The 17,734-nt window shown below is 40.4% G+C and overlaps 1 protein-coding gene across 1 annotated transcript in view; it reads left to right on the top strand.

Annotated features, from left to right (window-relative positions):
- The window catches only part of LOC138951778 (uncharacterized), a 37,234-nt gene that overhangs the window by 17,447 nt on the left and 2,053 nt on the right, over positions 1 to 17,734 (top strand). The window contains exons 4-11 of the mRNA XM_070323328.1: positions 434 to 618; positions 1,423 to 1,632; positions 5,943 to 6,436; positions 7,810 to 7,906; positions 8,144 to 8,308; positions 14,400 to 14,548; positions 16,130 to 16,297; positions 17,220 to 17,383. Coding sequence (XP_070179429.1) covers positions 434 to 618; positions 1,423 to 1,632; positions 5,943 to 6,436; positions 7,810 to 7,906; positions 8,144 to 8,308; positions 14,400 to 14,548; positions 16,130 to 16,297; positions 17,220 to 17,383 — 1,632 coding nt within the window. The remainder of the gene's footprint in view (positions 1 to 433; positions 619 to 1,422; positions 1,633 to 5,942; positions 6,437 to 7,809; positions 7,907 to 8,143; positions 8,309 to 14,399; positions 14,549 to 16,129; positions 16,298 to 17,219; positions 17,384 to 17,734) is intronic.

Raw genomic sequence — 17,734 nt, forward strand, 5'->3', positions numbered from 1 at the left:
ACACTTAATCTCTCTATTATGTGCATCACATGCACAACGTTGTCCCGGCGCTGTTTTTACATTTATTCAAGTTTTGACTAAATGTTTTAACATAGAGGGGGAATCGAGACGAGGGTCGTGGTGTATGTGTGTTTGTATTGTTTTTCCATTGTGTTGTTGTTGTTGTTATTGCTGCTGCTGCTGTTGTTGTTGTTGTAGTATTGTTGTTGTTGTTGCTGCAGTTGTTGTTGTTGTTGTTGCTGCTGCTGTTGCTGTTGTTGCTATTGCTGCTGCTGCAGCTGCTGTTGCTGCTGTTGCTGCTGTTCTTGTTCTTGTTCTTGTTCTGTTTCTTGTTGTTGTTGTTGTTGTTGTTGTTGTTGTTGTTGTTGTTGTTACTGCTTCTCCTATTGCTGCTGCTGCTGCTTGCTTGCTGAAATTCTTTCTTTCCTTTCAGGGCCTTGCATTGCGTTTTACAAAGGACAGGTGGTGACGGTGGAGGTGGTGAACGGGATGAACAGCGAAGGGCTGACCATACACTGGCACGGAATCGACATGCAAGACAACTCTTACATGGACGGCGTGGCCTTCATCTCTCAGTGTCCCATACAGTCTGGACAGAGTTTTGTGTACAACTTCACCGTAAGGAGATGGAGAGAGAGAGAGAGAGAGAGAGAGAGAGAGAGAGAGAGAGAGAGAGAGAGAGAGAGAGAGAGAGAGAGAGAGAGAGAGAGAGAGAGAGAGAGAGAGTCAGGCAGACCGACAGACAGACACAGATAGAGACAGAGACACAGAGAGAACTCAGAACTCAGAACTCAGAAAATGTATTGTTTAGGCCAACTGATCCGTAACAACAGGTACATTTTTAACATGACAAAACACTCTCAATCTCTCTCTCTCTCTCTCTCTCTCTCTCTCTCTCTCTCTCTCTCTCTCTCTCTCTCTCTCTCTCTCTCTCTCTCTCTCTCTCTCTCGGAGACAGAGCCTGAGAGAGACAGAGAGAGAGAGACAGAGAGCGAGACAGAGAGAAAGAAAAAGAGAGTATGTGTATATACGCATGTATGTTTTTGTCTCTGCCAGTCTGGTTGTCTCTGTCTGTGTGTGGGAGAGGGAGGTTGATTGGTACCGGGGGGGGGGGGGGGTGTCTGTGATAGCGTGCTCGTATATATGGGTTAATCGATCAGTATATATCAAGAAGAACATAAGCAACCAGGCAACTAAAAAGTCACTCAACAAATCAATCAACTAATGAGTTAACGAAAAAATCAGCCAGAAAAGAGAAAATGAAAGAAAGGAAGAACGAAAAATCAACTCAGACAGGACTAAGGGAACGTACACAATAATTCAATCAGTCAATTAATTCATCCATCTTTCAATCAGTCAATTTAAAAAGAAGGAAAAAAATTAAAAAAATGGATTTGCTTTCTGTCACTTTCGGGGCACCAGTCGTACCACCCGGGCACCTACTGGTACCACTCTCACATCGGTGCCCAGCACAGCATGGGCATTCTTGGGCCGCTCATCGTGCGCGAGAAGGACGACTCGAACCCAGCTTACGACGAGCGAACCCTGGTTCTTCAGGAGTGGAATCATGACTTCAGTTCGGAGAGAATGGAACTGGGTGTCTACCACAGGAATGGCAGCACACTCCAATGGGTGAATACGGCAGCATACTCGCACCAAGAGTGCTAATTTCAGGGATCACAGTTATCCTTGCTTTCGTCATTGGTTTCTGGTGGCATATTATGTAGCTTCAAAAGTCTTAATTGTTGATATTTTGTGGTATTTTTCCATACAATATCTTTGTCACAGACCGGGATAATTACAAAAATCATTGTGGCTTTGTGAGTATCACTTTTGGCGATGGTGCGCCGTAATAAGATAAGTGCTTGTTATGTTCAGATGCCACTGGTGTTCATGAAGCGCCAACATGGCCTATTAAATTAGAGGGGGGGGGGGGGGGGGTCAGCACGGAACCATAGCCCGAAACATGTTTTAATTGATAAGAAGTCGGTTTATCAGCACTGTATATGTTCAGGTGTTTTTTTGTTTCTTTTATTTTTTTTAACATTTATCGTTTTATACCACGCAAGGAGTGAGGCATCATGTAAAAGGCTCTCTTTTGAAATCAGAACACACACTGCATGAACAATATAATATATTCCTCAGGGATGTCGTTATAGGCGTCGGACATCGGACATTGACCGATTATAGGGCTCAAATGTCCAATCCACATAGCCGCATGGCGGTCAGATGTCCTATCGTTTTCAACTGAGCGCGGTCATTGTCCGATAAGAACTCCATTCCTTCGTACAGCGCGTTATTTGATAATTTTCCTCTCATGATAGAAATCTTCAACAAGTCGCGTAAGGCGAAAATACAATATTTAGTCAAGTAGCTGTCGAACTCACAGAATGAAACTGAACGCAATGCAACGCAGCAAGACCGTATACTCGTAGCATCGTCAGTCCACCGCGCACGGCAAAGGCAGTGAAATTGACAAGAAGAGCGGGGTAGTACTTGCGCTGAGAAGGATAGCACCTTTTCTGTACCTCTCTTCGTTTTAACTTTCTGAGCGTGTTTTTAATTCAAACATATCATATCTATATGTTTTTGGAATCAGGAACCGACAAGGAATAAGATGAAGGTGTTTTTAAATTGATTTGGACAATTTAATTTTGATAATAATTTTTATATTTTTAATTTTCAGAGCTTGTTTTTAATCCAAATATAACATATTTATATATTTTTGGAATCAGCAAATGATGGAGAATAAGATAAACGTAAATTTGGATCGTTGTATAAATTTTTATTTTTTTTTACAATTTTCAGATTTTTAATGACCAAAGTCATTAATTAATTTTTAAGCCACCAAGCTGAAATGCAATACCGAAGTCCGGGCTTCGTCGAAGATTACTTGACCAAAATTTCAACCAATTTGGTTGAAAAATGAGGGCGTGACAGTGCCGCCTCAACTTTCACGAAAAGCCGGATATGACGTCATCAAAGACATTTATCAAAAAAAAGAAAAAAACGTTCGGGGATTTCATACCCAGGAACTCTCATGTCAAATTTCATAAAGATCGGTCGAGTAGTTTAGTCTGAATCGCTCTACACACACACACAGACAGACACACACACACACGCACATACACCACGACCCTCGTTTCGATTCCCCCTCGATGTTAAAATATTTAGTCAAAACTTGACTAAATATAAAAAGCGACCGGGCGCTCTCGCGTACAGGTGCACTGAAGTTGTGCAGTGCAGATCTTGCGTTTTCCGAACCGTTTGTGGTATGAGCAGTTTGCGTACACCCGTCTACAGCACACTAAAGTTAGGGAGACAACTCCAACTGACCAAGGCTCGCGTCTGCTTTAATTTGATTTCGGTTAGAGATGAAGCGCACGGTACTGAATTATGCCACCGAAAAAAACTAAAGCCTGCCAAAGTACAGCAAAAGCTGAACACGTTTGGCGTTTCAACGACATCGTGTGCTGCATTAGGGCCAAGAACATGGGAAAACACGGCCAGCAAAAGTATCATTCTGGAAAATTTCAGTGTCGCAGCTGAAACCTCCACAATCACGGAAAGTAAAGTTTCGTCAATTGAAGATGGTGTCGCTACAGCAGGAAACTCACACAAACGGTCTTTTAATCAGGTTAACTATTCATGGCTGACCCTGTTTAGTAGGGGAAGGGCTCCTAATATGGACCCCTTTTTACATTTAGTCAAGTTTTTACTAAATTGTTTAACATAGAGGGGGAATCGAGACGAGGGTCGTGGTGTATGTGTGTGTGTGTGTGTGTGTGTGTGTGTGTGTGTGTGTGTGTGTGTGTGTGTGTGTGTGTGTGTGTGTGTGTGTGTCTGTCTGTCTGTCTGTGCGTGTGCGTGTGTAGAGCGATTCAGACTAAACTACTGGACCGATCTTTATGAAATGTGACATGAGAGTTCCTGGGAATGATATCCCCGGACGTTTTTTTCATTTTTTCAATAAATACCTTTGATGACGTCATATCCGGCTTTTTGTAAAAGTTGAGGCGGCACTGTCACACCCTCATTTTTCAATCAAATTGATTGACATTTTGGCAAAACAATCTTCCACGAAGGCCGGAGTTTGGTATTGCATTTCAGCTTGGTGGCTTAAAAACTAATGAATGAGTTTGGTCATTAAAAATCGGAAACTTGTAATTAAAATTATTTTTTATTAAACGATCCAAAAACAATTTCATCTTATTCTTCGTCATTTTCTGATTCCAAAAACATATACATATGTTATATTTGGATGACAAACAAGCTCTGAAAATTAAAAATATAAAAATTATGATTAAAATTAATTTTCCGAAATCGATTTAAAAACTATTTCATCTTATTCCTTGCCGGTCCCTGATTCCAAAAAACATATAGATATGATAATTATGTTTGGATTAAAAACAAACTCAGTAAGCTAAACAGAATAGACATACAGAAAAGCGTGTTATCCTGCTCAGCGCGACCACTACCGCACTATTCTGCATGGCTTGTCGATTTCACTGCCTTTGCCACGAGCGGTGGACTGACGAAACTACGAGTATGTGGTCTTGGTGAAAAAAGCAGTGCGTTCAGTTTCATTATGTGAGAACTTCGACAGCTTGACTAAATGTTGTTATTTCGCCTTACGCGACTTGTTGTTTCATGCTGATAACTAGCTTGTTTTCTTGCGAAGAAGTTTCATTTTGTGTTTGGTAGTCCTTCTCTCTTAGGTTAACCGTTGGGCCTAATTAGAGTGAAATAGCTCTTATAGACATTCAGCAAATCTTAAATACAGGAACATTCACAAATGGTCCATATTAGGAGCCTGGGCGCCCAATATGGACCAGTGAAGCGGCCTTCGCGAATCACTGTAAAAAGCCCCCAATACTTCAAAATAGCATGATTCAACTTAGTGTGCAAGTCAGACTAATCAAAATATGCTTTAGATTTATCTGTTTCCGGTTGATGAGAGCATTATTTGAAGCACACCACGAAACTAAAGAAGCTCCTCAAAAACATAGTGAAAATAAGTGAAATTATCAACTTCCACGAAAAGAAGACTGTTTGTTATATTTTTTGGAAATCTCGAGGGATAGTTACAGGTTATTTTCAGCACGCTTCTTAATGAATTAATGAAAATAGCCTTTAGCTTTTATTTTCTTCGATTTGTTGAAGGTGGTCCATATTAGGGGACTCACACATACTTTGAGAATTTGTTATTATTTTTTGTTTGCTGTAGAAAATCGGGGTCAACACTGCTTAAATGTAACAAATACAGTCTGAGCTGTCATATATAGCAATTTTTGTGTAATTGGCTGTGGACAGAAACGAGTCCGTTTTAGGCGGCAAATTTAGAGTGAACGCTGCCAAAAGTGAAAAAAAGAGAAAAAGCCTAACGGTTTTGAGGTTTGTGTATCTGCAACTGTTTTGACATGTGCAAGTTATCCAGAGAGGGTGAAAACAGCGAATGAAATTGTTTTGAGCGCTCTAGCGCCGTTAGTTTGTCACAACAGGAGGTGGTCCATATTTGGAGCCGGTCCATATTAGGAGCCTTTCCCCTACTAGTTAGTCAGAATTTGACAGCAAAGAGACCCTCTATATAGGCAAACTTTTGTCGAATCTGTCAAGAAAAAGCTCTGCCTGGAAATCATGCAGTTTGTGTGCCAATCAAAGTAAGAGTGCTGAAGTTTTTGGTTGCTTTTTAGTTTGTTTGTTTCTTTTTTGTGTGTGTCCTGTTTGAAACAAAAGTAATAAAAGAATATACGCACACGATGTTGGTGCATATACTGATATGTGTGTGTGCACATGATTTTGTGTTTTTTCACAAAATTATAATGTCCTATTAAAATGTCTGAAAGCAGTCAAATGTCCTATTGATGCCGAAGAGCTCATGACATGTGTCCTATAGGTATGAATCTGTGGCAACATCCCTGATTCCTGTACCTCCATTGCAGTTAAAACAGTCAAAGACAGAAACGTACGACGGCACTTTCTTCAGCGCCTTCCAGTTCCACTCCGGGCTCATCAACGGTCGCGGCCGGTTTTTTGAGAACGGCGCACTAAATATCCGTACACCCCTGGAAGTGATTGAGGTGGAGGAGGGAAGAACCTACCGGTTCCGGGTAATCGCCGCCGGAGCCATTTACCCGTATCGCTTGGCTGTCGAGGGCCACGGACTGTCCATGGAAGCCACAGACGGCCATGACTTTAAAGCCATCAGCGTTGAATCTTTCATCATCCACCCAGGGGAGAGGTACGACTTCACACTGACCACTGACCAAACGCCCAAGGACTACATGATCTTTGCGGAGACTCTGGAGAACATGCCAAAAAAACATAAAGCTGAAGCCATTCTGCGCTACAAGTCGGGCAGACCGGGTGTTGTTCCCAATGCGACCCCCCAGAGGTCGTGCCAAGGGAACTGCAGTGTCTTCAACTGTCCATTCAAGTGAGAAGCTTCTTTCATGACGTGTAAATTAGTACAGTATGCTGCCTGCAACTGTAATGTCTTCAACGGTTAAGTCGTGCTGACACGATAAGTATGCTGTCTAAAGTTCTTCATTTCAAATGATTCTATGCGTAACTGTCCAGTCAAACAGAAAATCATCTGTTATAAAGCAGAGGTTAGTATAAGTTGCCTTCAGTACAATAGATACAGGGTGACCCAAAACAAAATGCAACCCACAAAATGTGTAATACCTTCTACCTCTATTGACCGAGTCACTTCATATTTGGGAAACTTACACTTCAGCCTATGCATAACCCTTTCACAAAGTGACAGCTTTATAGATTAAATGGTCTGACTTTTGTGTAATTTTAAACAAAGTTGCCACATTGAAGGGTTGATTCAACAGTACTAGGTTTGAAATTGAGCGGAAGTCAAACTAACCCGATTTAAGCCCTCCAGATTGTTACCTTTCGGGTAAATCGAATGACATAGTACATATGTATACCTTAATCAACATTATTCAATCAGTGACTTGAATACAGCAATTACAGACAGGATCAGGGCATTTCCCATGGATGAATGCGTTCATGTCATTGATGAAATTTGCTCGACATTGCGCAAGTGTAACTTTTACAACGAAGCAAATATTTGTATTGCTGTTGTGCATAAACTTCAGTTCGTTCAAAACCATTCTACAAAATGCCGAGTCTATATGTAAAATGGTCCAACATTTAACTTTTCTCCAAAATGTGTTTCAAAATACACCTCCGAAATGATCAATGGCACGAAAGCTTTCCTGTCTATGGATTGCCCTGAAACTAGCTGTAACTGCTTTCTTCGCGTCACCGATGATCTAAGGGATGAAGGGGGTGTTTGTGTATACTCAGACATTCTAATAATTTAAAAGGTAAATGTCTGGAGGGTTTCAATCAGGTAAGTATTGCTACCGCTCAATGTCAAACCTCGTTCTGCTGAGTCGGTCGCCATTTCGGGTTTTGTTTTTGAAATTGCACAAAAGTCAGATCATTTAGTCTGCAAAAATGCCACTTTGTGGAAAGATTATACATAGGCTGAAATGTATGTCCCCTAAATATAAAGGGATTCGGTCAACAGATGTAGAAGGTATTATCATGTTTGAGGGTTGCATTGTTTTTAGTCACCCTGTAGTACGTATTTTTTGTTTCGCCTTTTAAAACGTTCCATATGTATTGGAGAAGCACATTCCCAATGAATGTCCGCTATAGTTCCTTTAATTTTGGACATTACCCCTCAGTAGTCAGTCAGACTGTTATTGCAATGTTAACAATTCTATAATGATTTGTGTTACTATTCCTGTGATATCTCTTCTAAAAGATGATGCACATGCTTTGCAGGATTATGCCAGGTGCCGTCTGCACGCTGCTTAGCACTGCAAGACCTCATGTTAGTGCGCCAAAGGCACCGCAGGGGCCGCCAGGAGAAATCAAACAGGTCATTTTTTTCTGCTTATGTCTGGAGTCCGTCCTTTTGTTTATCCGTCCTGTCTAACATATCGGTCTATTCTGTGTAACATAATTATCGGTCTAAATTGTGCTGAATTCTTGGAGATCTGGATATTAACCCTCGAGAAGGAATAGTTCTGAAAGGAAAAAAGTGTGGCGATTTTCACATTGTAGGGTTTTAATCCGCTATAACCGTTTTAGTTTTCCGGCTTCTTTATGTGTGCAGATATTTTTAAATTTTGGGTTTCCTGGACCTCGTTCTGATGCATCTGTCAACGGCATTCGATTTGAAAAACCACTGCTGCCCGCCATTTTGCATCCCAACGCCATACCCAATGCCTGCCCGGCACACTGCGGGGAAGCAGGTCAACTGTGTGATTGTGCACACAAGGTTAGTTGGCACTGAGACCTTGCTTCATGTGCTATAAAGTGTAAATATAAGATTTTGGTAGTGACAAGACCAAATAAATTACGGTAGGTGGGTAGTTCCTTTTGTGCGTTAAAGTCATCTCTCTCTCTCTCTCTCTCTCTCTCTCTCTCTCTCTCTCTCTCTCTCTCTCTCTCTCTCTCTCTCTCTCTCTCTCTCTCTCTCTCTCTCTCTCTCTCTCTCTCTCTCTCTCTCTCTCTCTCATCCTGTTGATCCTGTTGAGATGAATGAAACAGGAATTACTGTTTAGATAAGTGCATGGGTGAAAGTAGCCCGTCAATTGACTGAAATCCGTCAATCTGAAAATAAGTCTGACGGAAATTCCGTCAATCCGCAATTTTTATTAAAAAAAATTTTTTTTTATTTTTTTTTTTTTTTAAGCGGAACGCGTTTTCGAACTGCTATGCGGTAAACCCCGTAGGTGAGGTTTCTTCGCTTTCGTATTCGCTCTGCATCACGATAAAAAAAAAGTTCTCGCGTTTTGGCAGGCATTACGAAGTGGTGACACGATTTCTGCGACAAAGATGCCGGTTTTGACGGAAAACGCATGGACATATCTTATTGATGATGGTCTAGCCAACAAATGGCGATGGGACTGGTTGGAGTTCATGAAACTAAAACTGTGTGTGATAAGTTTGGTGCTTGAAACTCAAGTGCTTTTCCTTGAGAACTTTGCACTATAAGAGATGCTACTGCTTAGTTGCTACTTTGTGCAGTGCTACATCATGCTGTTTGCATGTGTGACATTCTGTTTCATCCTTTATTTCAATGCCTGTCTGGCAATGTTTGCTTCTTATAATTAAATATTTCAAACTTTTATTTCAGTTGTTCAGTTGTTCAGTTTCTATTTCATTTAGTAATTGGCTGTTGTCAATGTTAATTGTTATCAATTGTGTCGTTGTGTTGGAAGATGCAAGTGTGAAAAGATACAAAAGAAAAATGATTACTTCTGTGAATTGTTTTGATTTTGTTTACCCTTTTTACCATATCATTAGAATCTGAAGGTATTTTTTTGACCTGCATGATAGTGACAAAAAGTGTATTTTTTTGCCAGGAAAGGCCACAAAATCACAATGTATAATGCAAAAATTCGTTTTCGGCCGGCCCTGGACCCCCTAACGGGGCCCTGCCCCGTACCCCGCCAGGGCCTGGGCGGCCCCTGGACCCCTGCCTCAAAAACTTTTCAGTCAATTTGATTTTCATAGGTTTCACCCATGTAAGTGAATCAGTTACATATAAACGACTACCTCATCTTGAGGTTCATGGAGTTGAATCAATATGGATTGAAGTTAAATTAAAAAGATCTTCACCCTTAATTATAGGGTTTATTTATAGAAACCCTTCTGAAAGAGTAAATTGGGCAGATAACTTTACTATTATGATGGACTCTGCAACACTGGATTCAAAAGAAATCTTGCTCTTTGGAGATTTTAATATTGATTTACTGAAGCCACATACAAATTGGAATGATAATATTAATAGCTTTGATTTGCATGAAATGGTTCAGTTACCGACCATATTTACGTTTCAGTAAAACGAAATATTATTGAAACATGCGTTCCTATTTTATCCTGCAGTGATCATTATCCAGTGTGTCTTACCTGGGCAAGGAATGGTATTAAAATCCCTAAAGCTGGACATAAACCTGTAACTTATCATCGTTTCTCGCGTTTTGATAAAAATGCTTTTCTCTCTGATTTAATTCACAGTCCTCTTTCTGAAGTCTATAGCTTTACGAATCCTGATAAAGCTTTGGAGCATTGGTATAATATTTTTATTTCTATTTATGATAAACATGCACCATTACTTACGCACAGAGTCAGACATATTGAGAACCCAAGATGGCTTGATCAGGAAACAGAAGATGCTGCAAACCACAGGGATTATTTGAAAGCAAAGGGTGATTTTGAAGGATATAAACGGCAAAGAAATAACGTAAATCCCATGAAAAGAACAAAAAAGAAAAACTATTTTACTGAACTAGTGTCATCTAAACAAGATTCAAAATCAATTTGGAAAGCTATTAATGTATTAACAAACAAGCGTTCTAATTCACACTCTACTGCCATGAAAAATATTTCCCTTGATAAACTTAATTTACATTTTTCTACAGTGGGGCAAAAAAGCTATTCCTATTCATAGAACACAAGAAAATGATTTAAATATCTTAAAAGATCATTGTAAATCCAGGAGAATACAGGCAGACATGCCGCTACAACACATGACTATGTCTGAAGTTTACTTTGCGCTGGTTCATCTCAAACAAACAGGAACCCGCGGTGTAGATAGAATAGACAGTAAAATATTGAAAATAGCTGCTCCTGTAATCACAGACACCTTGACATACATTTATAACTTATGCATTACCACCTCTTGTTTTCCAACAGCATTTAAGCAAGCTAAGGTAATCCCTCTGTTTAAATCAGGTGATCCTTCTGATCCCTCTAATTACAGGCCTATTTCAATCCTGTCACCACTTTCAAAACCCTTGGAAAAACATATATATAAACATGCCCTAGCACATTTTGATAAAAACAATTTATTTCATCCAAAACAGTCTGGTTTTCGCAAAAAGCACTCATGTCATACAGCTCTTATAAATATGATTGATCAATGGCTAACCAACATAAATTCCAATAAATTTTCTGCAGCACTGTTTGTGGATTTTACAAAGGCCTTCGATGTCATTGATCATTCTCTTCTCATCAGGAAAGTGTCAATATATGGCATGCAATGCACCACCATTAATATTCATAAATCTGTTCTTTTAAATAGAAAACAAATTACATTTACTAATGCGTCATATTCAAATGAAAGTATTTTGAAATATGGGGTCCCACATGGATCTGTTTTAAGACCATTATTGTTCTCTATTTATGTTAATGATTTACCACTTTGCATACGTAATAACTGTGAGTTGTTTGCAGATGATACTACTATACATTCCAGTCACCATTCCTTAGATTATTTATCAAAAACTCTCCAAGAAAGCATTAATGCACTGCTGAATTGGTCAGAGTTAAACCATATGTCTCTTAACCATACAAAAACAAAATGTATGCTCATAACCACAAGACAGAAACGACAAAATCTATTATCGAGCATTCCACCCCTTTATATTAAAAATCAAGTATTGGAAGAAGTGTCTCACCATAAAGTCCTTGGTGTAAAGATTGATAATAATTTGTCATGAAATGACCACATTGATTACATCTGTAAGATTGCTTCCCCCAAAAATATATCAGTTATCAAAACTTAAACACTTCTTGAATCTCCACTCGCGAAAGAACCGGCACAGTTGGCCTAGTGGTAAGGCGTCCGCCCCGTGATCGGGAGGTCGTGGGTTCGAACCCCGGCCGGGTCATACCTAAGACTTTAAAATTGGCAATCTAGTGGCTGCTCCGCCTGGCGTCTGGCATTATGGGGTTAGTGCTAGGACTGGTTGGTCCGGTGACAGAATAATGTGACTGGGTGAGACATGAAGCCTGTGCTGCGACTTCTGTCTTGTGTGTGGCGCACGTTAAATGTCAAAGCAGCACCGCCCTGATATGGCCCTTCGTGGTCGGCTGGGCGTTAAGCAAACAAACAAACAAAACAAAAACAAACTCGCAAAAGATCTTGTTTTACAATCACATCTTGTCAAATATTGATTATGCATCCACTGTATGGGATTGTGCAAGTGCTAATGCTTTGAAACCTTTAGCCATTCTTCACAGAAGAGCAGTTAAGCTAATTATGCTGACAAATCACACTCCTTCAGAATCTGATTTTAAAAATTTGCAAGTATTAACATTTCAAAAAGATTGATGTATAATAAAGGTGTTATAATGCATAAAGTGATGTCAGGGTATGCACAGGAGACATTACGTGATAATTTTATTTTGAACTATAACAGACTAAAATTCATAACACCGATTCCACGTATTGACCTTTTCAAATCAAGCCTTCTTTATTCAGGTGCGGTCCTATGTAACTCACTGCCTATTTTTCTTAAACATAAAACAAACACATACATCTTCAAAAAAAATTATATGTCACACATAATGCAACTAAACATGTGCTGAATGGTTCGTCAATTCATTTAAAATGTATGTGCATGTTAAACAAAATTATAATAATATTCAGATCTAGATTAAGTTATGTTAAACCAGTCGCGTAAGGCGAAAATACAACATTTAGTCAAGTAGCTGTCGAACTCACAGAATGAAACTGAACGCAACGCAACGCAGCAAGACCGTATACTCGTAGCATCGTCACTCCACCGCCCGTGGCAAAGGCAGTGCCAGTAGAATTGACAAGAAGAGCGGGGTATTCGTTGCGCTGAGAAGGATAGCACGCTTTTCTGTACCTCTCTTCGTTTTAACTTTCTGAGCGTGTTTTTAATCCAAACATATCATATCTATATGTTTTTGGAATCAGGAACCGACAAGGAATAAGATGAAAGTGTTTTTAAATTGATTTCGAAAATTTAATTTTGATAATAATTTTTATATTTTTAATTTTCAGAGCTTGTTGTTAATCCAAATATAACATATTTATATGTTTTTGGAATCAGCAAATGATGGAGAATAAGATGAACGTAAATTTGGATCGTTTTATAAAAAAAAAATTTTGTTTACAATTTTCAGATTTTTAATGACCAAAGTCATTAATTAATTGTTAAGCCACCAAGCTGAAATGCAATACCGAAGTCCGGGCTTCGTCGAAGATTACTTGACCAAAATTTCAACCAATTTGGTTGAAAAATGAGAGCGTGACAGTGCCGCCTCAACTTTCACGAAAAGCCGGATATGACGTCATAAAAGACATTTATCAAAAAAAAGAAAAAAACGTTCGGGGATTTCATACCCAGGAACTCTCATGTCAAATTTCATAAAGATCGGTCTAGTAGTTTAGTCTGAATCGCTCTACACACACACACAGACACACACACACACACACACGCACGCACGCACGCACGCACGCACATACACCACGACCCTCGTTTCGATTCCCCCTCTACGTTAAAACATTTAGTCAAAACTTGACTAAATGTAAAAATGACACTTTTTATCATTCACAATTGTACTTAAAATGCAGTATAACAATTTATTTTTAAATTTGTATCTGTATATACAGTTATAATGTGTTAAGTTTGATGTGATAGTTCTTTGATTATATTGTTTTCTGTTCTTGTTTGTTTGTTTGTTTGTTTGTTTGTTTGTTTGCTTAACGCCCAGCCGACCACGAAGGGCCATATCAGGGCGGTGCTGCTTTGACATATAACGTGCGCCACACACAAGACAGAAGTCGCAGCACTGGCTTCATGTCTCACCCAGTCACATTATTCTGACACCGGACCAACCAGTCCTAGCACTAACCCCATAATGCCAGACACCAGGCGGAGCAGCCACTAGATTGCCAATTTTAAAGTCTTAGGTATGACCCGGCCGGGGTTCGAACCCACGACCTCCCGATCACGGGGCGGACGCCTTACCACTAGGCCAACCGTGCCGGTCCCTGTTCTTGTTGACCCTGTTTGGGCGAAGGCTGGATGTAAAAAAGCAATATTCTTGCTTATCTATTACCCTCGATAATAAAGATTTTGTCTTGTCTTGTCTTGTCTTGTCTTGTCTCTCTCTCTCTCTCTCTCTCTCTCTCTCTCTCTCTCTCTCTCTCTCTCTCTCTCTCTCTCTCTCTCTCTCTCTCTCTCTCTCTCTCTCTCTCTCTCATTAGATTTGGGTTCCCTGAAAGTTGGAAAAAAATACCAGCCTTCTATTGTAGAGTGTGCAAATGGATTTCCAGTTTTTAAAGGATACTAAAATAAAGTTCTGTAGTCGGGGGGTGGGGGGGCAGTGGAGAATAATGGGTAGGTCCGGGAACCGGAAAGTTTGAATCAAGCCTAGCGACCACCTCTTAATAACGACCACGCACCAAATGCCATCACCCCAACGATTTTTGTTTCCTATGTAATTCACACTTCAATAACGACAACCCGTCAAAGAGGATCAGTTTTGTGTTGTTCCTTGGGTGGTCGTTATCGACAGTTTCGACTGGACTTGAACAATTTATTCAGGTGAAACTAGAGAGAGGAAAGATCCATCAGATCATCCTTGTCAATATGGGCCAAGGACAGAACTTCTCGCATCCCATTCACATCCATGGATATTCTTTCTACGTCGTCAAGATGGGGTTCCCGGACTACTTGGACACTGGCAAGATCAGGTAAGACCCCTTCCCCCTCCCCCCCCCCCCCCCCCCCCCCCCCGCCAACCACACTTCGTCTCGTCACCAACTCGTGACAACTCGTGACAACACACACACACACACACACACACACACACACACACACAAAATCGTGTGCACGTCGGAGTTGCTGCCCATGAATATAATTGTAAAAGAGGAAGAAGAAGAAGAAGAAGAAGAAGAAGAAGAAGAGGTTGAGACTTAATATTGAAGATCTACTGAGATCTAACCTTCAAGGGCAGTTTGTCCTTTTCTTGTCTCAGCTTACACTTCTTTGTCTATGGGTATAGGCCTTTGGGGTCTGTTTTTCTCTCCTTTGCGATTAGTAAATATATATATATCTGGCTTGGTTTTGGACTTTTTATTGTGTTGTTTGAATAAGCTTTTTTAAGTTTTAAAAGGTTTTCCAGCCTTCATTGTGTGGAGTGGTGCAGAGGAAAAAGAGTTTCTTGAATTCTGTATATACAGGGTGGGCCATAAAAAGTGTCCACATTTAATTTGTTAATATTTTTCCTGTAAAGTGATATTTTCTTTTCTGTTTCAGATAGAATTTGAGACAAGCATCTTAGAATTCTTTTAAAGCCTGAATGGATCGCATTCCAGTACAGGAAAGGACCAAAATCGTTGAACGTTACTTTGCTACCAATTCTGTGGTTCTCGCCCAGCGCGCTTTTCGGAGAGAGTTCCCTGGCACACACTGTCCATGTGCGAGAACTGTGAAGCGCCTCGTGGATAAATTCAGGAACACTGGTAGTCTCGCAGATAACAATAAAGGACATAGTGGTCGACCATTTTCTGAATTTATCCACGAGGCGCTTCACAGTTCTCGCACATGGACAGTGTGTGCCAGGGAACTCTCTCCGAAAGGCGCGCTGGGCGAGAACCACAGAATTGGTAGCAAAGTAAAGTTCAACGATTTTGGTCCTTTCCTGTACTGGAATGCGATCCATTCAGGCTTTAAAAGAATTCTAAGATGCTTGTCTCAAATTCTATCTGAAACAGAAAAGAAAATATCACTTTACAGGAAAAATATTAACAAATTAAATGTGGACACTTTTTATGGCCCACCCTGTATATATATATACATAATTATTAGCTTACACGAGGAAATGGACACAAAACAAACTTTTTTTTGTATAGTGTGTACATACTTGGAAAGGTATCGGAACAGGGCCAGAAATGCGTCCAGTATTTTACAGGTTGCAACACAAAATATACCACAAACGAAATCCTCAACCGGTTACCAGTTGAAGTTTGGAACGTTTAACATGACTATGTTTTCCTCCAAACATTTGTCGCAATCACTGTTTGCATTGATTTGCTGTTGCTTTGTGGCGTGACAGTCTGACCGGTTCTTAGTAAACCCCGAATTTGTAAACGCAAAGGAAAACAAAACAAGCAACAAAAAAACAAAAACAAAAAAAACAATTTATGGTTTGTAAAGTGGCAAGCGTGATCTGATTTCTTTAAGAAGAGCTTAATTCTCTAGCTTATTGCTGAAGAGACGATAACCAACCAACCAACCTCTAGCTTCTACGTTCATGTAATTTAAACTTACAGGCGAGCTAACGTTGACATCCGGTGCCCAGACAACCCCGACCCTGACATCAACTACTGCAACAAGGCTACGTGGGCCAACGACAGCTGGAACCAAGATCCCAACATCATCCCAGGCTTGACCCTCAACCATGCCATTCGTAAGGACACCATCATCCTGCCGTCTGGAGGGTAAATGTCATACACGATCCATTGGTTTAAAAAATTTTTTATTCTGGAGGGTAAATGTCATGCACGATCCATTGGTTTTAACAACATTTTATTCATAAGGATAACATTTTATTCTGGAGGGTAATGTCATGCAGGATCCATTCACCTTTTGTATGGCAGAATTTTGAAACATACAAATCAGGATATAAGTAAAAAGCATGGGAAAGTTACCAACCGAGTGGAATCAAGCAGCGTGGTCGGATTGGTTGAAATTGAATCCCACCATGTTGGTAACTTTCATCGGCCCAGGATAGGCACTATGTCCCCGGCGGGATGAACAGGTAATTCTCCCGTGTGGGACCATAGGGCGACCCCCCCCCCCCCCCCCCCTAAAAAGAAGAAAAAAGGCAGATCATTTTTAGTGACTTTTGACATAATATGGATTTTCTACATGCACAAAATATACAACTTTTCCGTCCGGAAACGTAGGACTGGAACCGCTTCCAACTTCCGGATTTCCAGATTTCTGGACGGGAATATTTACCCCTGCTATTGTTCTGTTTGTTTAGCAGACAGCTGTAGACAGCCTCCTACTTTGCATGTGTGTGTGCAGTGGAGGCTTATAACAGTAAACGGTGATGGTTCCGTAACATAGAAATCCTTTACCAGTTTAAACAGATCTGATAAACATATCTGATTTCTCTGGGGGTAATGTCGGGTCACAAAAGCGACAATTTCTGTCTGCCTGTATTTTTTCTGTTTCTCTGTCTTTCTGTATGTCTGCTTCCCTGTCTCACTGTCTCTCTGTGTCATCCACATACATATTTTTGTGCATGTAAGTAGGATAGGCGATGATAGAGTTTAAGATGTTGGTTTGTCTTCCTTTATAACATAGAATATTCACCCAACCCTTTTTCTTACCACTTCTTTGACCTGTCTTCAGCTACGTCATCGTTCGTCTGAAGGCCGACAACCCAGGCATGTGGTTCGTTCACTGTCACATCGAGAAGCATAATCTGGGTGGCATGGCTCTGATGTTTGATGCAACCGACGGACAAGGCCCACCACCAAAAGGATTCCCTACATGTGACAGTTTTAGGCTGAAAGGTATTCTTTGTAGTTCGACATCTTTGATCAAGTATTGTGGGATATGTTCTTCTCGCAAATTGCACGATTATCACTATATTTATTTGTTGTGCTTTTCGTTTGACATGTATACTGTCTGTATGTTAAAAGTACACTTTGGACGTTTATGCAAAGCCTAAAACCCTTGTCCTTTCGAAATATTGTTCAAGTACAGTGCAGCCCTTTCTGTCTCTCTCCCTCTGTCCTTGTCTCTCTCTCTCTCTCTCTCTCTCTCTCTCTCTCTCTCTCTCTCTCTCTCTCTCTCTCTCTCTCTCTCTCTCTCTCTCTCTCTCTCTCTCTCTCTCTCTCTCTCTCATCTTCTATGAGCAAATA

The sequence above is a fragment of the Littorina saxatilis genome, linkage group LG17 (genome assembly GCF_037325665.1).
Source record: "Littorina saxatilis isolate snail1 linkage group LG17, US_GU_Lsax_2.0, whole genome shotgun sequence".
NCBI classification, from domain to species: domain Eukaryota; kingdom Metazoa; phylum Mollusca; class Gastropoda; order Littorinimorpha; family Littorinidae; genus Littorina; species Littorina saxatilis.